The sequence below is a fragment of the Malania oleifera genome, chromosome 6 (assembly GCF_029873635.1).
Source record: "Malania oleifera isolate guangnan ecotype guangnan chromosome 6, ASM2987363v1, whole genome shotgun sequence".
In the NCBI taxonomy this organism is placed as follows: Eukaryota; Viridiplantae; Streptophyta; class Magnoliopsida; order Santalales; family Ximeniaceae; genus Malania; species Malania oleifera.
The window spans coordinates 46679710-46707670 of NC_080422.1; the positions used below are offsets into that span (position 1 = coordinate 46679710).

Sequence of the window (27961 nt, forward strand, 5' to 3'; positions counted from 1 at the left end):
TTACTTTTTAAAAATTATAGCTTAATTGAAAAATTAATATTTGAAGAGTCATTCCATTGTAAAAATATATTATTTATTTACTTACTTTCAAATGGTATCGATTAAAATAGAAGAATTGTTTGTATCTGTATTTTAAATGTTAGGCGTAAAATAAGTTAGTCATATATGAAATTAATTTTCATATTTAAAAAATAGTAACATGAACTCTCTTTCTGGTTATGCAGCACGTGGAAATGAAGCGTCAAATTCGACTGTATTGCGGTCCGAATTCAGCGAAGTAAACGGCGCTAGCCTAAATGAATTAGAAGGTCAATTTTTCTCTGGCCCAAACATTACAATCTCCGTCGATGGTTCACTCGCAGCCCGTTGCAGGAAAGCCTAGCTCTGCATCTCGCCGAACTGCCCCCGCCGCATCCATTCCTCTTTGATCGCAAGGTGTAGCTGTTGCTGGACTGCCTTCCAGACGGAAAGCTTCATTGTTCCCACATCTCGCGCGCCTCCATCCATGAACACTCGACTCCAAAGCAAAAAAGGCACGACGAAATTAAACTGCATCCTCTTTCTTGAATTAATAGTAGAGAGATAGATATAGATGTATGCGTTCTTTACCAAGCGGCCGTTCAGCAGCTTATGAAGTGTTTGAGCTTCCGACAGAAAAATCACATAAATTGTTGACCGTAGTCTTAACTCATTTACATGCACGAATATCATCACGGTTGTTTATTATTTCATTTTATATGGAAAAAAATCGCATAAATTGTTCATACGGTTAGTAGAATTTCAGCTTTTCTTGACCTTTTTCAGTTGCGATTTTTGTTTGTTATCTATAGTATGTGGAGAACTGCGTGCCGTTCTTTTATTTGGTTCCTTTTATCCCAAAATTTTGTTAAACTGCATCCATTGTCACACACATTCTTGATATCTGACAGTATACAATGGGATAGTCAATGGCGTACGGTCGAACACTTGGCGGCGTGGAAGGTCGAATGTTGCCTCTGTTCAGTCTGACATACCAAATGCCGCAAGAGGTCAAAAAAGGGTTTCAAAAGATGAAAGGAGAGCAACGTTGGAGTCCTTTGTAGACAGGTGTGGTTTTCTGTCTTCTGGTTGAAGTTGGTATGTGACTTGTAATCTTAGCCTTCTATTTAATTCATTTTTTTTTTTCTCATGGTGTAAAGGCTTGCTAAATGATTTTTTGATGCAATCCCCCTCCTCCGACATAAAAAAAAATGCTTTTGCATTTTTTCAAGAGCAAGATTTTAGCTGATAAAAAGTACTTTGAATTAAGTGTGTTGTGTTGTTAGTAGCTTTTCTAGAAGAAGAAGGAGAAAAGGGACCTCCTTTTGTGACTTCAAGAGTGATGAGCATGGATTTTGAAGACATGACAATGGTTTCCTAGAGTAGTGAGAGACTGTAGAAATTCAAACAGGATGTCCATGTATCTTAATTTTATGGTGCACCTTCAGCTGCTAAACTTTTGGAAAGATCACTAAGAGACTTGAAGCTGAGGAATTATTTGATGATTTATTGCCAATGTCTTACTGGGCTAAAAATGTCTAGAGTCTAATTGTAGTTTTGTAAAATAATATTCAAAAATCTTGCTTTTAAATTTTTTGGGATGTCTTTTTTTACTTTATTTTAGTATAATTTTTAGTCTTTATTTCTTCTGGATAACTTTTTTTTTTTTAGAAGTTCGAGCTTTGACAAGGTCAGCTTCACAAGAGGAGATTTTGAAAATTTTCCAGGTTTCTATGCCGAATTTTACCTATTGAAACCCTACTCAAAGCTCTTTGTTGTGTTAACCTTTTTTTTTTTTCGGATTGAAGAGGAAATTGTATTAGAAAAGAAGAAAAGTTAAACACAATATGGAACAAGATGTCATTCTGAAGCAACACAAAAATTTAAAATAAAAACAACCTAAAACAAATGAGGCTGCCTCTAATTTCGCTGAACATCTATGAGCTGCAGTGCTGCACTGCCAAAAACAAACCAAAAGCAGAACACTGTAAGGGAACCAAGAAGAGGGCCCTATTCCACAAATTTGGATTGATCACTCTCCCATTAAAAATTCTAAAACTGTACTCCAGCCTAATACTCCACAACAGTGCAAGTAGCACATATCTTCAATGTTTTTGCTTCTCTACAATTTCCAAAACCGTTATATCATCAAAGGAGAAAACCTTCCAAAGAGGTAGGACACGCCAAAGACTCCCAAAACACTCCAAGATACTCCAAATGCCTTAAGAAAAACCCTACCCTTAATCAGTTATTTATTTATTTATTTATTTTTATTTTTTATTTTTTATCAACTGCCCTATAATCCAAAGTTTAAATATCACCTTGTTAGATGGGGAATGGTCAAACAAACCTATATGTTTGGGTGTCTTGGGGCTGAAATCCCTCCTCATTTTTAACAAAGCCCTCCTTGGGAAGTGTTTATGGAGGTTCATGAAGGAGAAGAACCATTTTTGTTGGGAAATTATAGCTTCTAAATATGGGCTTGAGCATAATAGTTGGATTACTCACAATAGTAGGGGACCCAATGGAGTGGGAGTTTGGAATTCATCAAGGACGGATGGATGATTCTTTCCAATATGTGAGATAAGGGCCAACATTTACTTCTGGCATGATGCGTGGCATGACAACATCAATTTTAAAGCTACCTTTCCTTCCATCTACATCGTGGCTTGTGCAAAAATTCCGTCATAATCAGCATCTCCAAATCACTGATCCAGGAATTTTCTAGAATATTTATTTTTCTAGGAATGTGGTAGATTGGGAGCTTTAGACAATCTCAGAATTTTAGAGCAATCTCTATAATTTCTGCTACCAAAACATCCTCAATGAGCCAAAATGGGCTTTGGATAGAACAATGTTTTCGCTGTTAGATCTTTCCACAATTACTTCCTGGTGGGAACAAATTGCAACAATTCCCTTTGGATTCATATTCTGAGGATGACAACCCCTCCAATGGTTGCTTTTTTGGCTTGGGAGTCCACACATAGAATTATTTTAACCCTAGACAATCTACAGAAAAGGGGGATTACAGTTACAAATTGATGTTTTCTTTGTATAGGAGATGCAGAGTAGGTCAACCACATTCTTCTCCACTGCCCTTGGACAAGGAATTAGTGGAATATGGCTCTATCCTTGATTGGATATTAGTGGTTTATTGCATACTTTGCGGGAGCGGAGATTTGGGACTGGAAAGGCATAAGAGCGACCAAGGAGAAGTGAAAGGCTTTGAATCTCATCCCTTTTGCCATCTTTTTGTGTGCTTGGAAAGAAAGAAATAAGTGAGCCTTCAAAGCTGCAGTTACTCCACTTCAAATTTGCAATGAGCAATGGATTGCTGTTGTTTTCAGCTGGCTTAGTGGCAAATCATTAATAATCATGATGTTATTCTTGATGTTTATGACACTCTATAGACTAGTTGACATTTTATACCATGAGGTGGAAGACCCTTGATGCCCAGCTAATAAATTTTCTATTTACTGATAAAAAAACCTATCCTAAATTTATTTTTAAGCCCTAGTAGACCACTAAAACTCTTATTTAAATCTGATTTCTAGATACTTCGTAAGACATCAAATAAATTATTGACAATATGTGATATTCAACTTTGGTTATCTAGTTGTTTTTAGAGAAAACTCAAATTTTCTATTGATGTCTCACTCTAGTCTCTCTTTCACATTTGCCTTCCTCATCTTCTTTGCCTTTCATCATGCCCTTTATTGATTCTTATGAAGGTCATTCATAGTTGGAATGACGGAAGGGATTATCCTTAGAGAAGAACCATTTGTGGAATAGATGGATTAGGGTTTCATTGATGACCATGTAGTGAATTTGAAATTGTATTTTGCCAACTTTTGTTTGTTGAGGCATTTCGCTCTTAGGAAAAGGTTTGGGAGGTTTTGATAATATGCTGAAGTGGGAAGTTTCTAGAACTATGGTTGACTTTGAAGGGGAAGGGTACTCTATCTTTACTCCTAGAGGTCTGAAGGGGTTTCAATGGAGGTCCTTTGTCAAGGCACAACAATTGTTTGTGGGATAAAAGGAATTGCGATAGTCTATAATGAAGAATGGGAACTCATCAATAGTTGGTACAAGGAGGTGAAAGGGGGTTAGTCAAATGAAAGTCTCAAACTAGAGCTACTTGTTGTGCTAACTATAGAGGAACAATGGTGTCTTGGCCTAAGGAATAGGTTGTCATGGTAATAAACAATGAGGGTTTTGATCAGGTGGAGCCAAGCCTAGAGTGCCAGTGTCTTCAATTTAATATACTATTGGATTTGGGTGAGCTTTTGGTGGTATGCGTCCAAATCCACTTTTAGGGAGGCTGAAAAGATTAGGAGAAGGGTGTTCTCATTGATAAGCATATGGCTTGTATCTTGGTTTGAGAGGGAAGTGTTGTAAATGGGGTTCAATAAGAGAGAACTTGTGGTTTTCATGTGATGTAAGACAGCATCAAGGATCTGCAGCCAAGGGAGAGATTAGAAGAATCTGAAGAGAAGAAGGAAGGGGAAGAGAGGAGAGAGGAAATACAAGCAGGAATTGCACGCCCACTTTCAATTCAAATTCATCAACAAGCTAACTTTTGCTTAGCTTTCACACACTATTTATAAGAAAGTCTAAAATACATGAATTACACATATACCCCAAAAGATGCATAAAATTAGAAACAAACCCTTAAAATACACAAACATTACAAATAAGCCCCCAAAATACACAATCCTTTATGAGAAAGCTAAACACACATAATAAACAACTAATTCACTAAGCACATTTGGGTTTAGTACCCAATAATTCATTGACCCTATTCTTTGGCGTAAGCTTTCAAATTGGGTCGAAATGATCCGTCCAAATACCCGCCTCTCATCCTATATGAATTCCCTCCTTTCGAAAAGAACTAGACTTGATCAAGTTGGGAAAAAGTACGAAGGAGTCCATCACCATGAATGGAATCATCTCGCTTCATAGGGAAGGAACCAATGGTATGCTTCAACTAGTTGAGTGGAAGATCTCAAGATGGCATCAACTTATACTTCTTCTTTTGAATGGAGAGGGAATAAAAATTCTCATATCCATCATGCGTAAACTTCCTATCAAATAACCGTGGATGACCCAAAAGGATATGACAAATTTTGAGAGAAAGGATATCACATTGTGTTGTCTCCACAATTGAACCAATCTTGAAGGTAAGCAAGCAATGATAATGCACCTTCAAGTTATTACTATTTAACCAAGTAATTTTGTGTGGATAGGGATGAGGTTCAACTTCCACATTTAACTTCTTCACAACTTGCTGAGAAACTACATTTGCACAATTACTAGGATCAATTACCAAAGTAAAAAGCTGCTTTTGACAAATAACGTGAGTTTGAAAGATGCGGGTTCGCCTCCAATCTTCTTTTTCCAAAGCCTTGTGGGAAGAGAACATATGTCGAAGCACTAAACAAATTTTCACATTGCCATCATCATCTAAGTTGCTTCAGATGTTTGTTTTAGCTTCAATTAGTTGAACACCATCATCATCATCATCTTCTTCTTTTTTCTGTAACAACAATGACTTGGTTAGGACATTATGCAGCTTAATGCCCAAAACCTTGACATTTGAAGCATTTGATTGATGATTGCCCTTTAGAAGTCGTTTTGGAATGCTTAGGAGTCTTTTGAGAGGTATTAATATAATCTCCTTTACCCAATTGCTTAACTATCTTTTCCCTTACAACTTTACTAATACTCTTCTTAAATCAAAGGGCTGATGTAGCTAGGATGATTATGCTGCATATTGTCAGGGGCTGAGTATTTCGCACCTTGTGAAGAGCTGTGTGGCACTAGCTAAAACACTCTTACTTAACTAATTAGCCAAAGTTTATTGATAGAATATATTTGCAACAGTTGAATGAAATGTAAGCAGAAGTAGTAAGCAATTCATTAAAGTAATGCAAGAAAGTCGTAAACATTGAAGCAATATAATTCATTGAGGAAAACCTTCATTAACAACATGTGTCTAGCAAGGGAAGCAAGTAAGCTAAATAGGTTTACAATGACTAGTGAGTTTTACAAGATTGATGAACACTCACCCTCCCCAAAAAGCTTTCTAAGCTACTCTAGCGTTGGCACTAGGATATATCAAATTGTTCGAGGAGTCATACTCTCATTTTTACACTAGGATAGAAATACCCTTAAAGCAATAAAGTATGCTAGTATTTACATGATGGTTGCTTATCCCACGCACATGAGACAAGCGGCCACAGGCAAGCATAATGCCTTGAACAAGCTTGGCTCATGATGCTCCCTTGGTTATGCGGTCTACATCTTTGTAGACCTTGATGCTAGGTACTCTTCAACTTTGTTCATGAATGATTGCATGTCGTCTGCTAAAATCCAACTAATTTCTTTGTCTCCAAGGCCTTTCCACTTCACTAAGAATTTGTGTCACTTCTTCATTGATGATGTCAACTTTCTGTCTGCAAAGATAACTTCAACTCCTCTTCTGTCAAGTTGCATTGTCTTCATTGGTGCTTTGGTTGGATGACTTCTGCTTAGATCTTTAGTGTTGTTATTGAATGGCTTGAGGCAACTAACATAAAACACAGGATGCACCTTCATCCAAGCTGGAGGGTCAACCTTGTAAGAGACCTTCTCGACTTTAGCCAAAATGGGGACTGCAAAGTAGTCTCCCATCTCGACCTCGTAGTGACTTGATTTGGTTAGGATTAAGCTTAACAAGCACCAAGTCATTGACGTTGAAGTGCAACGGTCTTCTCCCTTGATTTACCCACTTCTTCATCTGCTTTTTAGCGTTCTTTAGGTAGGCTTGGACAATCTTTAAATTCAGTCTCCATTCTTTGGTGAAGATGTATGTTTTGGGACTCTTTCCTTTGTTTAACTTGTCAACTGTGTGAGGTAACAACAATTGTTGGCCAATAACATGCTCAAAAGGACTCTTGTTGGTTGTTGAGCTCTTCTGGGCATTGAAACAAAACTGAGCCACAGCAAGTAGTTCCACCTAATTCTTCTTGTTGGCATTGACGAAATGGTATGAGTACTCTTCTAGTAGCTTATTGAATCTCTTTATTTGTCCATTTGTCTGTGGGTAGCTTGACGGAATGTCAAGTTGTGAACTAAGAATTCTGAAAAGTTCTTCCAGAAGTTGCCAGTGAATCTCGAGTGTCGGTCACTAATTATTTTTTGGGGAACACCCCAATACTTCACAATATGTTTGAAAAAAATTGTGCCGTCTCCTTTGCCGAACAATATTTTGGTGCGGGTATGAAGGTACTGTACTTCGAAAACCTATCTTTGATCACAAATATAGACCTTGCATCTCCCACTCTAGATAGGTTGGTGATAAAATCCAGTCAGACACTCCCACGGTCAGGTTGGTACTAGTAGGGGCTTCATCAACCCTGTAATTTTCTTCTGCTCCACCTTCTCTTGTTGGTAGGTGAGACAAGCTCGGGTATAATTGACTATATCATCATGCATGTTCGACCAATAATACCTCTGCTTGAGCAATGCCAAAGTGCGATGTCATCCTAGATGTCCTTGCCACATGGTGTCATGAGACTCATGACACTCTTAGCAGTGTCTTTCTCAGATCTCCAGCTCGGGGCACAAAAAGTTGATTACCATGTCTCATTAGCAATCCGTCTTCCACCTAGAAATGACATGCTTTGCCCCTTTCGTCAACTTTATGAGGTTTTGGGCTATTGGATCTTCGGCAAGGATCTCCTTGATGCACTCCTGCATCGTTCTGGTGAGCGTACTTATTGTTAAGTGTGTTACCATGGTAAGGTTGCTAGCTCTGCCTTCCTGCTCAGTGCATCTGCAACTTGGTTCTTCCGCTTCGCCTTGTGCTAAAACAAGAAATCATACTTTGCCAGGAATTCCTTCCAGTGACCTTGCTTGGGTGATAACTTTGGTTGTGTAAAGAAGTGATTGACAACTGCGTTTTTTTTTTTCACCATGAGTTTTGACCTAAGTAGGTAACACTGCCATGTGCAGAGATAATGTATCATCACTAGCATCTCCTTCTCTTGAGTTGTGTACCTTTGTTAAGCTTCATGGTAGGCATGCCAAGGCTTGGGTCCTTGACTACCAAAAATAATATTTATAAAACCTAATTATCCCAAGTTCAGTAGAAATTGGGTAAGTTGGGTATCGATCCACGGAGACTTGAAGCGCAGTTATTAAACCACTTCCAATTTAGTTTACTAAGGCCTTGTTATGAAAAAGAAGAAAACGATGGTATTTTGCAATGGTGATTGTCTAACAATTACTGGAAAGCATGTAACTGAAAGCAAGTAAATCTATACTACTGGGAAGCAAGTAAATTTCTAAGTTATCCTACTCCTACAAAGCGATACTGTGATCCGAATCAGACGTTGGACGCCATGCTTTTAACTACGCTCATCCAGACTTCCATAGAAGTAGTAACCCGAGCGAGCCAAAGCGGGAGAGGGGCGATTGAGGGCACAAGGTAGCAAGGGTGCACCAACCGTCCGGAGTACGGTCGGGAACAGGAGTATACCTTGTCTCAATGATAACGAACACCTCTGCGGTTCCGTAGCCGAATATTTCTCTCTGACTGATACGTAGCAGTGCTTATTCTTATCTACAATCTTTCATCAAACACACAGCAAGTAAATGGAAAACAGTAAATTGAAAGCAGTAAATGAAAGCATGAGTAAAAAGATCATCCCTTTATCATTCAAAACGCCTATCACTAACGCTAGAAGTACAAGAGGAGATCCTAATATACACGATTGTTGTATGAATGCCGCTGGTGTCATAGGCCATCGGACACTCCATACACAAACGAAAAGTACTCTACTCCTATTCTAACTTGGCTCTCAATGACTTCCTAGGTTTGTCATTAACCTAAGAGAAGCCAAAGAGGAACCCAGAGCTTGTGTTCGTAGCGAATACTTATAGGCTCTAGGGTTTACAAGGGTTGTTTGATAAGTTAGGAAAGTTTACAGCAAATCTCGCGCAGAAGATCGTCACTGTCGGCCAAGTCGCCCTTTTGTTATTCTTGTGCGCGCCCTAGTCGGATATCGCGGGAAGTCAGGGATTTGAATCTTCAATGTCTTCGATTTCGTCGCGCCTCAGGGTTTTGATGGTCAAGCTGATGGTCGAGACTTGCAGTATCTTGATCCTCAGGAAATCTCAGTATCTCGACATAGTCGCCCCAGAAGGTCTCTTGGTCGAACACTTCGTTGAGACTCGGTATTTCTAAATTTCAGTTCTGTCTCAGTATCTTGACATGGTCGCCCCGGCGGGTCAGTTGGTCGAGCACTTGGTCGAACCTTGCAGCATTCTGATCTCAGTCTGAACCCTTGGAGTCCGTAGTGGAAGACTAAATCGCCCTTATATGACACTGGTCGCGCCACATGGTCGAGGATCATCTTCTTGTCTATTTATGATTTGAAGCTTTTGGAGCTTGGCTGAACGTCTGAATTCAAGCTTTGAATCCTCCAAATCCTCCTTGACTTCTTGTAATGCCTAACTCCATGATTTTAACCTGTTTTTCTTTAAAAGACAAACAAACCTTGCATAGCTCTGAACAATGATAACTTTGGGTAAATACATAATAAAATGAGGATAAAAAAAGGTAAATGAGGGCCTAAAATCATGTATTTTAGGGACTCATCACTTCACTAAGCATACAACTCTCGTACGCAACAAGATGCCCCTCCTATAACAAAATCCTCCTAGAGCGTAGTCCGATGCATCTGTATGTGCTTCGAAGGGTTTCATGATGTCTGGAAGAGCAAGTACTGGGTATCGCATCATGACATCCTTCAAGTTGTCAAAGGTTCCCTGACACTTCTTTGTTCAGTTCCACTCCTGATCTTTCTTCGACAATTTTGTTGAAGGAGCAATATGCCTCGAATACCCCTCTATGAACTTTTTGTAGTAATTGGAAAATTCAAAAAAGGAACGTAGTGCCTTCACTATCATTGGGATCTTCTAGTCTTGAATTTCTTCTTCTCCATATCCATCCTAATATGACCTTGCTCAATCACATTACCAAGGAATTTTATGCTTCACTAAGTGAAAGAACACTTCCCTTTCTTTACATATAGGTTGTTCACCTTCAGCTTGTCGAACACCTTCCGTAGATGCTCTTTATGTTCATCTAGAGTAGAACTGTAGACAACAATGTCATCTAGGTATACCGTATACCACAACAAACTCCCTGAGGTACTCATGAAATGTCTGGTTCATCGAGGTGCAGAATGTCGTAGGTGCGTCCATCAGTCTGAATGACATCACCAAGAACTCATATGCTCCATATCGTGTCACACAGGTCGTATTTGGTACATCCCATGTACTATCTTCACTTAATAGTAGCCTAACCTCAAGTCAAGTCTGGTGAAGTACTTTGCGTAACTCAATTGATTGAATAAATCAGCAATTAGTGGAATAGGGTACCTATTGCGCATTGTCACCGTGTTGAGCGCACAGTAGTCCACACATCTATATGCTTCTATCATGTTTCCTTTGAAACAACAATGGTGCTGCGAATAGTTCTTTGGAAGGACATATATATCCCACTTCCACAATTCATCAAGTTGTTTCCTTATGTCTGCTAGCTTTGGAGGCACCATCCTGCATGACCCTTTAGCAGGCAACTTCATTCCTGGGAACAACTCATTTCCATGTTCCACACCCCATTGTGAAGGCAAGTTGTGAGGTAGCTTCTGTAGCATCACAACTTTGTACTCATCCAACACAGCTTGGATGTTCGTAGGCACCTATTCTTAGCCTACTTCGTCTACCATCAACATGGCTAGATATGCTTGTTCACCCCTCAATTCTTTTTTGAGCTGCATGGGTGAAAGGAACTTCTCATTGTCCCCTTTCTTCGCAACGACTTGCACAATGCAAAAGTGTTCTCCCATCAGATAAAAGAAACCAACAAATGATATCGGTACCGCCTTAGTCTCCCTTAAGAATTCAATTAGAAGAATGACTTAGAAGTCATCCAATGGCAAAATTGTGGAATTCACATGTCCTACCCATGGTCCAAGCTTCACAGTGACTTTCCTGGCTACCCTCAAAGTTGACTAAGCTGCGGATTTAACCGCTTTCGTGCATCCTAAATCCTTCTCTAAGGATAAGTTGATTCTTTGCACCTTTGCCTATGAAACAAAGTTATGGTAGCCCTAGTATCCACCATAGCACATGTGCTTTTCCCATTGATCCGCAGGTCAACAAACATTAACTCTTTTTCCTGCTTAACTTTTGGTTATTATGCCTGCCTCTCCAATACGTTCACTAACCACATTGCACCCATCCTAGGGGTTTCCTCCTTATCCTCCTCATCTTGCAGTGCCCCCTTCGCAATGGAAGCTTGTAAGGCATTGAGTGATGACTTGTGTGGGAACTTAGCAACTCTGTTAGGGCCTCTACATAAGAAGCATGTCATCTTATCCTAACCATTAGGTGTGTTGAATGATCGAGAGGACGAAACTTCTTTTGAAGTTGATGCCTTGCTGTCGACTTCCCTACTTTTAGGTTTGCCTTGAAAGACTTTTTGTCAATTCCACTCACGCCACTCTCTTTGGACATTGGGAAACTCTTTCTAGCGTAGTTAGTCATGCATTATGCGGTAGACAAGTCTTGAATTCTTTGTCAATGAAGTTCTGCCCTTGCTCACAGTTTCAACTTGTCTAGAAAATAGAATAGCTTGTCTTTCTCTGACATGTCCTGAGTATTTAACATCAAAGCAAAAATTTGTTTCATGTACTCCCTAATTGACTTATTATGCTTAAGGTCTCTCAGTTTGTGTCGAGCATTATACTCAAAATTCTTAGGAAAGAATTGGGCCTTGAACTCTCTCTTCAAGTCTGTCCAACAATCAATGACACAACGTCCATTCTCAATCTCATTTTACTTGGTACGCACCATAGTTTAACGCCACCAACCAAGTACATGGTTGCGCTATTTACTTTCACTTGGTCTGAGTCTGTCCTCATTATGCGATTATCAAACAAGAAATTCTCTAATTCCTTGGCATCACAGACACCCCCAAACATAATGGGTTCTGGCGCCTTGGTCCTACTAAACTCTGAAGTATTGGAGTTTCCTGTAGCACGAACCATCAGGTTCCCTTTCGCAGTTAGATCCACCATTTGAGCTTGCAAGGTCACTACTATGTGGTGGAGGTTCTCTGACATTTCACCATGGAACTTCGTTGATGCCTTTGTGACCCCTCCAAATCATCAACACGTTCAGAAAATCGGCCATCTCTACAACCACATTGTTGGCTATCTCAGCCTATGCCTCCAGTGCTCCAGTTCTTTTGATATTGTTTGGCATGGTTTCATACTAATGCTTAATGCAGTCCCACAACAAAGACAACTGAATTCATGTAGCACTTAACCAAGCTCTGATACCAACTGTCATGGGCTGAATATTTCACACTTTGTGAAGGACTATGCTGCACTAGTTAAAACACCCTTGTTTAACTAGTCGGCCAAAGTTTGCCATAGTTTACCAATAGAATACATTCATAGTATTTGAATGAAATGTAAGCAGAAGTAGTAAGCAATTCATGAAAGTAACAACAAGCAAGCAGTCAACATCAAAGCAATGTAATTCATTAAGCAACACCCTGTTAACAACATGTGTGTCGCGAGTTAGGCAAGTAGGCTAAACAAGATTACAATGACTAGTGAGTTTTACAAGATTAATGAACACTCACCCTCCTCTAAATAGCTATTTATGCTATTCTAGCTCTGGCACTAGGAAACATCAAATCGTCCAAGGAGTCAATTCTCCCATTTTTACACTAGAACAAAAATACCCTTAAAGCAATAAACCTACACTAGTATTTACATGATGGTAGCTCATCCCATGCAAATGAGAGAATTGATCATAGGCAAGCATGATGCCCTAAACAAGCTTGGCTCGTGATCTCCTTGATGTGAGTTGCAACCTGTGCCACACCCCAATTGTAATGAGACAACATGCAGCAAGTTTGGAGGCAAAGCTGGTTTTAACCATTTCTTGTACAAAGCCATTGTCACATCCTCTTTTCATTCTTTGTCGGCATGAGTAGCCAAATGATAGTACCTACTAGTGCACTCTGTCACTATCTTTTCACTTGCTTCAAATCAAAGAATTGGACATGAACACGCTGCTGAAAATTGAGAGGCACAAGTTGCTCATGTGTCACTTGCTTCATCTCATCCCATGTTGTATTCTGACCATCTCCTTCTTCTAAAGATCTGCTATTGTTTAATCCACCAAATTCAAGCAGTTCCCTTCAATTTTGATTTAACCAAATCAACTTTCTAGCCTTATTCATGTCATACAATCGGAAATAGTACTCCGAAGAACACACTCAATCATCAAATTCATTAGGAGAGCCATCATCATTAAAATCTAAGACTTCTAGTTTAATTCCCTCACTCAAATGATCATTTCGGATATCAAACAACTCAAAATTATGAGGGACAGTAGCTATACCACCTTTTTGTTTGGTAGGAAAATTCATGGGTGTTTTACTGAAAGCTGCAACTTCGATTGTTAGCCTATTAAAAGCATTGGTAATAGTATCCAAGGCATTCTCCATGTTTTGTACCATACTGGACAATAATTCCACCTTTGCAGTCAATTCAACATTGGTCACAATGTTGAAGTTATGTCACCAAGGATTCTTAAACAATTTGCTAACAATCCTCAAACCATTCATGCAAACCTCGAACTTCTCTCTCAATTTCTCAAGAACAATCTTCAAGTAAAATAAACCCTCATAAACAACTTACAAAAGGCAGCAATTTGATTTTATTTTTTTTTAATTTATTTTTTTGATGTTGGCAGTCAAATTTATTGCCTTTACATCAAAATTGTCATATTTTCTTGCAAAATATCACATCCACAATTAAAATATAATGCTGCAGATCAAAATATCATGGAAGAAACCCAAAATATCATGGTTGGAGGAGCAATTTCTTCTGAAACTGGAAAGTACAGGACATACTGGCAGGTTTCCTCATGCGTGTCATCGACGCCTGAGCCTCTGGTGATGAAATTTCAGGCAAAGATAATCAGGGGGTGGGGATTGCAATGGTGGTGGTTGTGTGCAGAAATAATCCCAGGAAATTATGGATTTAAGAGGGGTCGACAGCTGGAAACTTTTGGCTGGCATGTGGGACTTCAAAGGTGATCAGATGGTCGTGAAATTTCAGGAGAGAGGGTTTCAGGGGTGCTGTTTTCAATGTTGTGGGTGGTGTTGTAAAATTTTGGCTGGAAATTAGAGTTTGAATTTGAGGGGCATGACTGTAAGTTGGCTGGGAAGTTATGGATGAGCAATGCTTCAGGTTTCTGGGATTTTCCTGCAATTTCTGAACTTAGTAATTGGAAGTATCTTGTTCGAAGCAAGGTTGGAAAAATTGGAAGTGAGTTGCACTGATTTTGATGTAGAACAGTGACTTAGAAATAAGAGAGAGATACAGTGAGGAAAACTGAACAGGAATTATGGAATTCAGAAACAGAGAGAAAGATGAGGGAGAATTAAGGGAGAGAGACTGAGAGAGAATTGAGAGATGGAAGAAGAAATAAGAAAGGAGAGGTGAGAAAATGATAATAGAGACTGCTTTATTATTATTATTATTATTTTTTTTTCAAATGTTGATGGAATTAATTTAAATTTTGTTAGCGGTCATATGAGCTTGCAGCAGTCTGTACTAATGGAAGTGGACTTTTGAATGGTCATGCTGTAACATATTGATTGTTGTGAAGGACTTTTGCAGTTGAAAAATATTCCTTGTCTGTCAAAAAAAGAAAAAAGAGGAGGAAAGAATGCTCCTTGCTTGATCAAAATTTATCCTTTCCCACTGTCATGGGATACTAAGGATTTGGAGCTTACTTGGGGGACTGGAATTTTTAAGGCTCATGCTATAGCATCAGGGGATTTAACAGTTGAAAGTTGCTTGATTGAAAAATGTTCCTCCTTGATTCATTCCCATTGTCATGAGATATATTGACATGAGATTTTGCAGATCCACTTGCTTTTTCCCTTGTTCCACTTCTCTTTTGTTGATGGAATGCTTACATGTAGTTTAAGGCTTAAGCATAATTTATAGTTGTTCTCTCTCTCTCTCTCTCTCTCGCCATTGACTCATTGTTAAAATTGAAAATCAAGCGGGACAAACTGCATGCCTGATTGTAACCGGACTTACTTTATGCGATTTTATTATTCATGGTTTATATTTATTATAATTGTGCATTTAGAGTTTAAATGAAAATTTATTGCCTTTTCAGGTACAGAGATACGAATGGAGGAAAATTCCCGACAGTTAGTTATGCTCAAAAGCAGGTTGGTGGCAGTTACTATGTGATTAGGAAGATTCTTCAGGAGCTAGAGTACAAATCTAAAATATCTCCTTTGGAAAAGTCAAATGAATATTTCATTGGAAAGAGTTTGAGTAAAGAAAATGAGTCTTTGGGTGAAGTTGAAGGAATCTCACACAGCCAAATGGCAGCGGATCTTGAAATGCAAAATGATTCAGAGACAGCAGCAATTAGTTATGCAAAAGTTGGTGATGCAAATTGGGACTGTTTGGAAGGAAAGACAGGATCTCGAACTTCCACTTGGACTCATGAAACCTTGCCCAAAAAGGTCCTAAACCTCTCAACAGCAGTAAGTGTTGGAAATTTTTGTCAGATTTTATCTTTCTGTTGTTTATATTAATCAAGGGAAGTTTAATTAAATCCCAAGCAAATATGAAAAAATAAATTTTCAACGCAGTCCACATCTGGGAAGTTTTGGAGCATATCACCCTTAGATTTTTTCACACTTAGTTTGTAAATATTTTATGAGATTTATAAAGCACATTAAAATTATTTTTGGCTAGCAAGGTATGATGTGACATAAAAGCACTGTAAAAGCTGCAATACATGCATGTTTCAGTTTTTTTTTCCTTTATTAGGGATCCTCTACCTAACAACATTAAGGTTGAAAATTATTTAGTACAATAGAAGTTCTTAGAATAATAAATGCATCCACTCACTCACATGGTTGATCTATATATTGATTGACTAGGATGATATCATTCATTATAGACATTTTAATTGTTGTTTCCAAGATTTCTTCATGTTCGTGCATATTTTGCTTTAGAGTGGTCGCTTCTTCCTCAGTGGCTCTTCATATTAACTCACTATTTCGGGATATATGAAAGTTTACCTCATTTATGATATATATTTATTTATTTATTTATTTTTTATTATTGCATACAGGGTGATCTATCTGATTTTGTTTCAATGCAAAATCATCAGGTTAAAGTGGAAGCAAAGGATATTTCTCATCCCCACATTGAAAAATCAGAGGAAGTTGCAAAAGAAGAAGCTGCTTCTGAAGATTTGTTGAATTTAGATTGTACAAAGCGGAAAGGAAACAAATATCAAGTGTCCCCTGAGTCAGATAAATTTGCAAGGTTATTTTCCTTTTATTTACCAGAAAGCAATCAATTGATATTACATATACTATACTATGTTCGTAACTATTGGTTTTTTTTTTCAAATCTTTGCTACTTTTCATGGTATAATTAGAAGTTTTCTAGACCTTTCTAGATTACTCACTCATATTTTATTCTATGGGCTATTGCCTATTGTTTTTAGTTGAGTGTGAGGAATCATAAAAATAATAAATAAATCCATTCCGCATAAGGAGGGAGAAAAAATTAAAATGATCCTTGAACAATTCATTATTTTTTCTTTTTTGATAAACAAATAACTTATTAGAAAGAGGTAAGGGAAGAAATACAACAAACTAAAAGAAAGACATCCTTAGGGGTGAGCCATGGTTGTAAGGTGTGTGGGAAAGGCATGTGTGGGAAGGAGCCCTGAGTTCAGTGGTTCAAGTAATTGTGTCTCGTTTCATTGACTTTCCTTTACTAACCTGGGCATGGCTGGGGGGTGGTCAGTGCTGCATGGGGGGCCTGAAGGGCTTGTCCAAGGTTGGAGTTTAGGATTTCCGGAAAGATAAAAAAAGAAACCTAAAAGTTTGATAACAAGGAGATAAGGCATCCTCCAACAAGTCAATAAAAACAAGAATGAGGAGAAAATATCTCCTATTAAACTAGTGAAGCAGGGCAATCCAATCTTGCTACACCACAGTGACGCAAGAAAAACCACTCGTCTCCAAACATAATTATCATGTGTAACAATGCCCTTAGGAAGGTTATGTTTGGTTCAAAAATGCCTATTCTTAGGAATAGATTAATTATCATGTAAGATTTTGATAGTTTACATTAAGAAGTATGTTATTACCACAAGCAAGAACATCATGAAGCTTTTTATGAATCCATGACAGGCCAAATTTCACCATAGGAATGTATATAGGACTTATTCCATGTTGGATGAAATAATATTAACAGACTAGAAATAGCTATTTCCTATATTCCAAAAATTTTCATTGTATTCCATCTTATTCCAAGGAATAGCCAATTTTCCAACCAAACATAACCTTAAAGAGCTTGTGGTTCCTCTTTAACCAATGCACGAAATGATAGCAAGAACTTTGCATCTCCACATAGTTTTCTGCATAAATCTCTCCTAGTGTGTATGTTTTTTTGGGGGGGGGGGGGGGGGGGGGGGGGTACTCAACCTTAAGTTAAAGCAAAATAGATGCTAGCTAACATTACACTCTCTATCTTCATCCCCATTATACTCAACTCCATTCACAATCTGATCATTAGTGCAGCTCTTGCTAGGCTTAGGCCCAGTTCCTGGATCTTCAAAAGCTTTACAATGGTAACATGAGTCTTTGTAGGACAGTTGTCATAATAATGTCCTTTTGTTTGCAATTATAGTATTATTCCCCAGAAAGCATTCAACTTGCTTGGAATCAGGTGGCTTGACAGGGTAGAAGGCGGCTGTGGAACAAACATTTTCTTACAATTATCCTTCCAATATTTACTCTCTTCCACAGCAGTCCTAGCAAAGGCAGTAATTTGATCTATGGAATGAAAGTCTTAGGATTGTAGCTCAATGAGTTATGGAAGTTCACCACCACCCCCCCCCACCCTCCCCAGTGTAGTGAATGATGCTTTGTTGCTCATTTTCATTTAAAAAAAAATTCAAGCAATTAATTTGTTAAACTCTAGCTTGTATGTGCCAAGATCATTATCATCCTGAGGCTTGAGACTATGCACATAACTTGAAGTACAACTCTTGGCCATAATTCATTGGAATGAATTTTTATTGCATTAGTTGTTGTTTGAGATTCTACTCAGTAATTGGAGCTTGCCTTAGAAGTTGATGCTGAGGAGCAAGACCATGCTACCATGTACATGTGACACCCTTGAGACAAATAACTACCATAACAGCCTTTTGTTCTGCTGTAACATTATGATGGTTAAATATATTTTTGAATTGATTTCTATAAAATTTGTTGTATTATGTATCATCTTCTGAATCCAAGAATGCATATTCTGAATTTGAATTGGATATTGCGGCTCCAAGAAATTTCTAAGATACTAAATCAATCAGCTGGATGTAGATTGGGAGTTTTATGACACTAAGTACTCATGACTTCATACAATCCTGGAACTTCTGACAAGGCTATGATGAGGATTCGCTGGAGAGGGGTGCTACACGAAATTCAACATTGCGGACCTTTCCATATGAAAAACCAAGCTCTTCCTCTACATCCTGAACTAACCCTCTCATTTCTTAACCCTGATTATTACCCTAGACTCTAGAACAAGCCCAATATTCCACCCTTTGACTTGATTTCTCTCTTACCCAACCTTTTTTACCTTCATACAGACCCAATCCAGCTTTTTACCTTTTTTGCTCTATTCTATCTCTCTCTCTCTCTCTCTCTCTCTCTCTGTGCTCCTACCTTTGCAGTGAATGGAAAAACATGTCACAATTAGTAAGGAACTGTTCATTTTAATCAGTAATGGAACTTCAGCATTATGGAGTTGGCTGCAGGCTTTATTTTTTTTTGGAGGATGAAAGATGACATCTGATGAAGGAATTGTGCATTTTCCTGTTCTCAAAAACACAAACCCTTGTGTAAAAACATGGTCCAATTGAGAGCAAATGCTTTCGGAAAATTCTTGCCCTTGGAATAAATACCAGTTAAAGGGGCAACTCAATTGATTTGCATACCAGAGGAAAGATATCCAATGGTCCGGGAAAATTTTTAGGAGGCTAATATGTTGACAGCTGAGATGAGAAATCTTATTCACTCTGGACAGAAGCTGTGCTGTCTTGACTGCAGCTCCACAAACATAGGTACAAATCACAGATTGGTATTCTCAATAATTGATGCTTCTCCTTTTCAATAATGGAGGAACTCCAGTGAGGATGGTCAGGACAGCGTCAGCTCTGGAAAGGGAAGGTTGAATAAGAAAATCTGTGTGGGATTCGAGTAGAGGGTTTTCTTACCATGTCTGTAAAAATTCCAAATTCATATAGGGATTACAGAGGAGAGTATTAGACACAAAGCAGGGAAAGCCCAGAGTAAGAACACAGAACTGCCTAAAACCTTTGAGGATTCAAAAGGGTGGGGGACGGGGGGGAGGGGGTGCATCAAGAGGCCCAACTTTATTTCAGGAAGGCACTTTTGTAGTGGGGCTCTGGTTCACACAAGGAGTTCTCATCTAGAGCCCTGTTTATGTGGGCTCATAAAAACAAATTAAACTGGGGTTGGCTATAAGTTCTTCAAGTGATGTTCAAGTAGGACAAACACATACTTTTCAAGAGAATCAAACTTGCGGTAAAATACGATGAGGGAAGGACAAAGCTGACACAGCGGGGGGTTTCATGTCTACCAGAGGAAACACTGAGAAGTCTGTTGGAATTATGCAGAAGGGTGAAATCAAGGATGGCAGTGGGCGAACAAGGAATGAGATCAAAGGTAAGCACATTGTGGTGTCTGATGGCAGTGAGGAGTCTATTTCTTCCTATGACACAAAGTGCGAAGGCTGTTTGATTGAACAGCTGCAAAAGAAAAGGACTGACATGGTGGCTGTCCTTGGGAGAGCTCATGTGAACAGAACAGTAGCAGAGGATCTTGTAGGGGTTTCGGCTTCAGACGAAGGCTGCAATAGGTCCTATTTAATGAGGCACTGTTACAAATTTTTCTTGAATTTAGAAATACCCTGTCAAAAGCTTGTAGTTATGCTCGCTTCTAACATTTCCATAGCCCAATCAACAAAGGACCTCGGAAATGACAAGGCAACCCCAGTGGGTAGACACTAAACAATGTCTTTTATAAATATTATCCCAGACTTGGTGCAGCCTCACATAAACATTGAGTCACCTTTGTGCCATAGGGAGTTAACTAGTGAGGGGTCTCTCAGATATGTTGACTTCTTAGATGATAAGAGGGAACACCAGGATGCACAGTATCTCCTAGATGAGTTGGAATTGAGTATGGTTACCTCTAGTGATGGATAGAAAGATTAAGGGAGAGCGAATCTTGGGGAAAGGAAAAATGCTAAAAAATTGAGAAGGTAGCTGGATAGGTTAGTTCTGTTGGTCAATTGTGATAAAGGAAGTAGGTATTTGGAGGCCCCTAGTAGCACCAAATGAAGATCCTATTTTGGAATGTCTAGGGTTTAGGGGAAATAATTATCAGTTTAATGTTGACATTGTTTTTACAGGGGACTAAGTTCGGAGTAGTTGATTTTTTTATTTTTTAATTTAGGATTCTTTGAGTCTCCAGGAATCAAGAGGTCATTCCTTCTTCAGGAGCATCTAGGGGCCAAACTGTGCTGTGTGATACCATTGATGCTTCCATTAGGGAATGACTTGAGATCAAGGGCTTTGGAGGGTAGTATTTCACGTCTGTCTACCAACCTCCTCCTCATTGCATAATTCATTCTTTGATGAGTTAAAATAGTGTTTTTGGTCTCCACAGTCCATGGTGGGTGATGGGGGGGGTGGATTTTAATGTAGATTGCAACTCTAGGGACAGACTAGAGGGCTCTAGGGTCTCTATGGTATGATGGGTTTTGGATTTTGGATTGGGGGGCCGGGGATATAGATGCCTCTTCCTGTCTAATAGATTCTTGCTCACCAATGAGTGGGAAGATTTTTTTCCAAACATGATGCAAGAGATTCTAGTGAGGCTTGTTTTGGATCATGCTCCATGCTTTTAGATTCTAATATGGTACATTGGGGCCCCAGCCCAGTTGAAGATTTGATAACATGTGGCTGATGCACCCCTTGAATAAGGAATGGGTGAGGGGAGTGTCAGGTTCAAGGATATAAACAGGTTTTGAATAGACTTGAGGAGTGTGCTTTGTTAGATGAGTAGCATAGAGCTAGAACTGTGCAACGATCTGAGGTGTTGTTATTAAAGGATGGCATGAATTGGCACCAGAAATTGAGGGCGAAGTGGATAAAGGAAGGGGATTGTCATTTGTGTTTCTTTAATAAGGTGACTGTGGGAGGACGAGGAAAGGCCTCATCAAGGAGCTGGAGCTAGATTCAAGGCACCTGAATAGATTGATGTTGGAGGGCATTGATTGGTGTCCCATGGAGCCTAGTTCTGCTCAGTAGCTAGAAAAGCCCTTCAAAGTTGACGATATTAAAAAAGTGGTGGTAGTAGGGAAAAAGCTCTTGGTCAGGATGGTTTCGCAATGGCTTTATTTCAGGACAGCTAGGAGTTCATGAGTTCATGTAGAAGGACATGTGGAGGTTCTTTTAGGAATTTCATTAGGGTGGTGGACACTAGTGTGAGCTCTACTTTTGAGCATTTATACTTGAAAAGGAGAGGTCTGCAAGGGTCAAGGAATTTAGGCCTATGAATTTGATAATTAGCCTTTGTAAGATTCCTTCAATAGTCTCTTCTGAAAGACGACGGGAGATTTTGGGTGAAACAGCGGCCACGACTTGGTGAAGATAGACAAATCCTTGATGTGGTGTTGGTGGCCAATGAAGGGGTTGAGGATGTGAGGGGTAGGAGGTGGGCTTATTTTTAAGTCGTATTTTGTGAAATGCTATGATATGATGAGCCAGGGTTTTCTTTTGATAAACTTATGGTTAGGAAGGTTTTGAGGTTGTGCAGAGGAAGAGGATTAGAGGCTGCTTGAGCTTGATCAATTTGTCAAATACCGTTAATGGTCAACCAAAAGAGTGGTTTAGGGTTTCTAGGGGTTTATGGCAAGCAGATCCTTTGTCCCCTTTTTTGTTCACTCTGGTTGTGGATTTTTTGAATAGGATACTTTTGTACGCTCATGTTCTCTGTCTCTCTCTTGGGGGAAGTTGGGGTTTGGTTAGAGTATTATCAGTTTGGATGGAGGAGGTGGAGGTGTGACATCTCCAATTTTCCGGGGAAATTATATTGTTTCTTGTGGACAATGTTGTGAAATTTCAAAAAGTTGTTACCTTGCGGAAAATTTTTTAAAACACATTGGGATTAAAAATCAACCTCTCCAAGAGCAGGGTTGCAGCCATTAATATGGGTGGTAGGGACTTACAGAGGCCTAAGGTTTTGGCAGGTTGCATCTCTTTAGATTGGCCACTCTTCTATCTTGGACTCTCTCATGGAAGCAACCCTAGCTCTGTGACATTTTGGGATCATGTCCTTGAGAGGGTGGGTAGGAGGCTGGAGGGATGGTAGAGGGAGTAATTTTTCTCTGAGGTCATACTACGCTCATCAGTGCTTCCTTGTCCAACTTGCTCTAGGAGGTTGTATTTCTTCTCCTCAATTGTTGTGGAACAGAATTGTGTTTCTTGCTTCTGTTTGGCATGATTCATTTGGGTTCTTCTGGGGGTTGTCAGCTGTCACTTCCCTACCTTGAAAGATATTGGAGGTCTGCTCTTTTGTAATTGATTGATTAAGCCTTTTGTTTTGTTTTATTTTGTTTTGTTAGAAGATTGTACTAGAATAGGTAGCGTGGATACGAACAATATTTGGGCTGCTAGAAGAAACCTTCACGATTTGTTTTTAATCCATATCAATAACGGATAATAAAGTAGAAATCATAGACTGAGTTCAAACTTCTGATCAAATTTTGAGAACTTGATTTTGAAAAGTAACAACTTGTGAGTTGAGAGAAGCTACATGGCAGTTCAATTTATGGATTCCCTTTTCTGCCTGTTCCTTCTTTTCATGCATCTGGGTTACTTCGAGAGCAACAGAACCAAACTTTCCCTTCCGCACCATGTTTTTTCTTTATTTATTTATTGCTGTCTGGTCAGTTCAAGTCAGTCCTGCTTGACTGACTAGTTCAGCCTTGTTAGGTTCAACTGGATCAGCTCAGGCTGATTTGATTGAACTGGTTGGACCAGATCTTTTATGAGCTTGTTATTCTTCATTCAAAGGTTATTCTTTAAGTTGCCCTGAAATGATAGCAAATGAAGCGCTGTGTTGTTACTTCCCTAATGTCAGCCCAAGAGGGAGGCTTTTAATTTTTCACCCAGACCATGGCAAACTTCACGTCAACTTTGACAATTTCAATCATTGGTGATAACGTGGGTCAAAAATGAAGAACATCTTTAATTAGCGACAAAAGGCAGCTTCAATTCAACAAAAGGTTGTGTAGGCTCCTTCAAAGGCGACATTCTGATGATGATGATGAGATTCCAACAAAGCTCAAGAGAGAACTCACTATGGTTTGTTGCTTGAGTGAGAATTTGAGAGAATAGATGATGGATCTTTACAATTTGTGGCTTTCTTTCACGATAGGGCTTATTGGCATATGGCATTTGGCTTGGGGAATGATTGGTGATTTAGTCCTTTTGAGTCTGATGATTGCATTTAGGGCTTGATCGTTCAATCTCAAGGGGTTATTTATTTATTTATTATGAGTGTGGTTGAAAATGGTAGTGCTGTGGCGGCAGTGCAAATGTGATTTAAGTTCAAATGATGAACCATCCAATTTTAATTCAAAACTGCAATAAACCCTTTCAAACACGGACAACTATAGTGATTTGAGTATTTTCTCAAACCTTGTCAAAAATCATCAATGGCCATATCGAGTCTGCTTTGGTTCTGATGCATGACCAATGTCTAACAACTCAAGTCTCCATTCCAGCCTTAATAAAACAATACGTTGGGCATTTTATACTCTAATTCTTGGAAGTTAAGAAAACTATTTTTAGAAAATAAGATAAAAAAATTTCTTATATAAAATTATCTCGAGGTTGTAGATATATAATCCTAACAAAGTACAATAAATAAATAAATAAATGAATAAAGAATTAAAATTTTTGGGTCTGTTTGGCATTATTTATGTTTTTTTTTATGCTTTCTTATATGTATAGTCATGGAACAAATAATGAAAAATCGTTTGTTCATGTAACCATTTTTTGTTTCTATTACTAGTTTTTAGCTATTTTTGAAAAAATTGAAAACTAGATTTTATGGTTTTCAATTGTTTTGCCTACTAGAATACTTTAATATATAGAATTAGATTTTTTGGATTAAATCATTCATTTTATACATAATTTTAATTAAAATTAAAATTAAATGATAATATGAATTTAAAATATAATTAAAATTAAAATATTTATAAATTTCAAAAAGATTTTAAAAATAATAAAAGTAGTTAAATTTTTTTTTTATAATATTTTTCAATTATCAAGTACAATTAGTTTGTTCTAGTAAAGTCAATTTTAAAATATAACTAGTTATTAGCCCAGTGCTCACACTACGCGATGAGAAGGAAGTAGATGAATGAAAGAGGAATTTAATAAAGTGAAATGATTTTGGTTTGTAAGTTGGTTCATAATACAAATAGTAATATTCTGTAAGCATGAATGAAATGTGAGAGTTTGCATGAGTCAAACTTTTTGTACAAAAAAAAAGGAAAAAAAGAAACTAGTGAACGAAGGGCACTTACTTGGACACATGGTACTGTAAGATGCACTGGGCTTTGGTGGGGAACCTAAAAATGACATCTAAATCAGACATTTTTTTCTAGAACAAAAGAAGGAAAAAAGGGGGAAACAATTTTTTAAAAGAAGGGACACATGGCAATTCAGAATGCACCAGACTTTCTTTTTATAAACAAGGGGAGAAATCATTACAACGAAAAAAAGGGACACATGGCAAGCCGTGGGAATTTGGGATGCACCGGCCTCACTTTTAACTACATCAGGCTTTTCTTATAAGGAGAGAAAAAAAAGAAAAGAAAAACCATTAGAAGGAAAAAGAGGGACACTTGAGCGGGGAGGAAGGAAATAAAGGGCAACATGTTTCATGTCGGTGTCTATCGGACTTAGTTTTAAATATAGGTATAGATAATTAAGCAAAATAACTATAATAATTTTTATTTTTTCTATAATATTTTTAATTTGTTTCATTTTGTGCTTTTGTTGTTTTAACCATATTTTTTAACTGTTTGTGATTCAAGGACAAAAGATGAGCATTTGTTCAATCAAGTTTTTAATTTGTTTTAGTTTGAGGAATACTAACCAAATAGATTTCTGGTTTCGATATTTAGTTTTGGTTTTTGTTTCCATAATTTTTGACAATGATACCAAACAACCCTTAATACCTATGTGGTCTGCATGAGGATGGTGATCAAAAGAAGAAAGTGAATCTCCTAGGTAATCAATGCAATCAGTTTCATCAAACTTTTAAAGCTTAAAGAAAATGATCAACTTCAATTTGGTAGGTGATGCTAAGCCTACTTAGGTTTACCAGGAGGAAATCCTCTTTTGTGAATGTAGATGAAGGCTGATATGCTTTTGAAACATATGAAATCATTTTGGCTGGGCTTATGTTGAAAGGAGAACTCCTGGGTGAAAACTTTGAAGATGCCTTGATTCTTTGTCGATGCCTTGATTCTTTGTCCTTCTGTGATTGATAGGGAATAATATGACAGATCTATTTGTCTAGATAAGTTTCATGTTCACAAGGTTGCCATCCTGTTTGTATTCCAAACGGGATGGCTTCATCAGGTTGCTGGCTCTTTTACCAGGCTTTGAATGGTTTGGTGAGTGGTGATTCAAGGAGTGCGTTGAATGATGGCAGGATGGAGTTGGGTCTGTTCTGTCATCAATGCAGATCTGCTAATATTGACAGTGGTTTTTGGCAATAGGATGAGGAAATGGGGGAGGGTATAGAAATGTTTTTCATTGTTTGTCTTAACCATTGGATGCTAAATCACAACAACGATTAGTCTCTTTGTCTGATGCCACCAGAGACTCATTTTTGGTCCTTAACTCTATAATTAATTTATATGCTGGTATGAGAGGTTTAGATGTCTAGAAAGCCATAATGTGTAGACCTTTGAGAGGTTTAGGTGTCTAGGAAGCCATGATGTGTGGACCTTTTCAAAAAATAATGATATTTTTGGTGCAACAAAGGAGGTTTTTCAGCACACTGCCATTCAAAATCAAATGACAGTTGGTAATGAGAGAGATTTGAAAGTAGAATCAATATTTATAATCTAAATTTTAATTTGGTGGCATCACTGCATGTGCTTTTATGACATATTCTCTGCCCTCTAGCATTTTTTAGTTATTGAGTTTGAAATTAAGGCAATATGCAATTATTTTATGTTCAGAGAAACTTCTGGAAAGCAGACTGAGGACGAAGAGTTTGCAAGGCGACCAACTTTGTGGGGAAATCTTAAGTCAATTGCGGATGGCATTATCAGCCTGTGGAGGAAGCGTTAGATTTTTTGTCAAGGTATTATTGAACTTCTGGAATGTAAAGTTTTGGCATGACATCATTAATCAAGGCAAAAAAAGAGAAGGCTTTGTTATGAGTCTTATGACAATGATAGCGTATGATGTTGATAATATGAGGTTAATTTGAGATGTCTGGCTCCTTTCTCTTGTCTAATTTTACCTTTTTTCTAAAGCCTATTCTATTCTACCCTACTTGGACATAATTTATTTTATTTTAACTTGTTAATAGAAAGAAACACTGACCTGTTGAGAGTTTGTTTGCAGGCGACGCAGTTTTTACTTTTAACTCTCCATGACGAGTTAGTGATTAGGTCCTAAAGTAATTTGTAAGAAATGTTACACAATAGATGCTGTTCAGGTTATTGAGGTTGAAAAAAATTGCATGGGGAAAAATAATAATTGATCTACTGGTTATACTGCAAAGGAGAGTTGGGGAGGGTGTGTATTTGGAGGTTGCTGGATGATGCTATATCCGTCAAATTTGATAATATGTGGACACCAACAGAATCATTTTACATGTTATAACACCTAGACATGTTCATATTCAATCATTTTCCGAGATCATACTTCGGAAACAGCCATGGACGGCATTGGTCCCCGAAGCCCTTTTGTCTAATGCTCTACGTTGTTTGTGCTTGCTCATTATCTTTTGTTAAATGGGTTTGTACTTGATTATTCAGTGCTAGTGGAGAATCAGTTTTACTTTGCAGGACACAATTCTCCGCCTGTTTATAGCTGAGAGATGCAGCCACCAGCTTCAGAATCATTTGTACTTTTTTTTTTTTTTTTATTGAAGAAGCATACTTTTTTGGGGTACATGATGAAGAGCCCAAGGGCATGGCATTTCATAGACAACTAAAGATGGCACGTCAAGTCACAGAAACAACTACTCCCCTTAAATCAGCTTCGCTCAGTAGGTAATACATGGCAATTTGAAATACTTTGTTTGGGAAAACCTTAAGATTTGAATTTGTGTTAGATTTGAGTAAGATGTAATATAAAATTATATTAAAATTTGTCAAAATTCACTTAAATTTAAATTCAAGTCCAAATTTTATTTTTTCAGAGGCAGCATTGATTATATTACATTTATGTTATATCTTAATTACTTGTGTTTAGAAGTATGATTATCGGACTTTAGATTGGATTTGAATAAATTTGAATATAATTTTATATTATTTTTTATATAAATTAAATTTAAATTTAAGACCTTTTCAAACATAAGGTTTAACCTTATATTATTGAGCATAGAATTTGGACATTAAATATATATATATCATCTATTGCATGTATTTCTCTTTTGGCTTTGGTTGCTTTTTGCTTTTTGTAGGGTTTT

At 38.0% G+C, this 27961-nt stretch overlaps 1 protein-coding gene across 4 annotated transcripts; it reads left to right on the plus strand.

Annotated features, from left to right (window-relative positions):
* The first annotated feature begins 214 nt into the window (after window positions 1-214).
* LOC131158358 (uncharacterized) lies at window positions 215-27690 on the plus strand. Of its 4 annotated transcripts, none has more exons than XM_058113174.1 (6): window positions 215-533; window positions 930-1086; window positions 15286-15664; window positions 16300-16457; window positions 26499-26623; window positions 26890-27690. In XM_058113174.1, exons 1-5 carry the CDS (start codon window positions 506-508, stop codon window positions 26608-26610), a joined length of 834 nt encoding a protein of 277 aa, XP_057969157.1. In that variant the 5' UTR covers window positions 215-505; the 3' UTR covers window positions 26611-26623; window positions 26890-27690. The 4 variants fall into 4 exon arrangements, with proteins under 4 accessions (XP_057969157.1, XP_057969156.1, XP_057969154.1 ...); XM_058113172.1 differs by having other exon boundaries at window positions 277-533; window positions 16261-16457; XM_058113173.1 differs by lacking the exon at window positions 26890-27690 and having other exon boundaries at window positions 26499-26754.
* The last annotated feature ends 271 nt before the right edge of the window (window positions 27691-27961 follow it).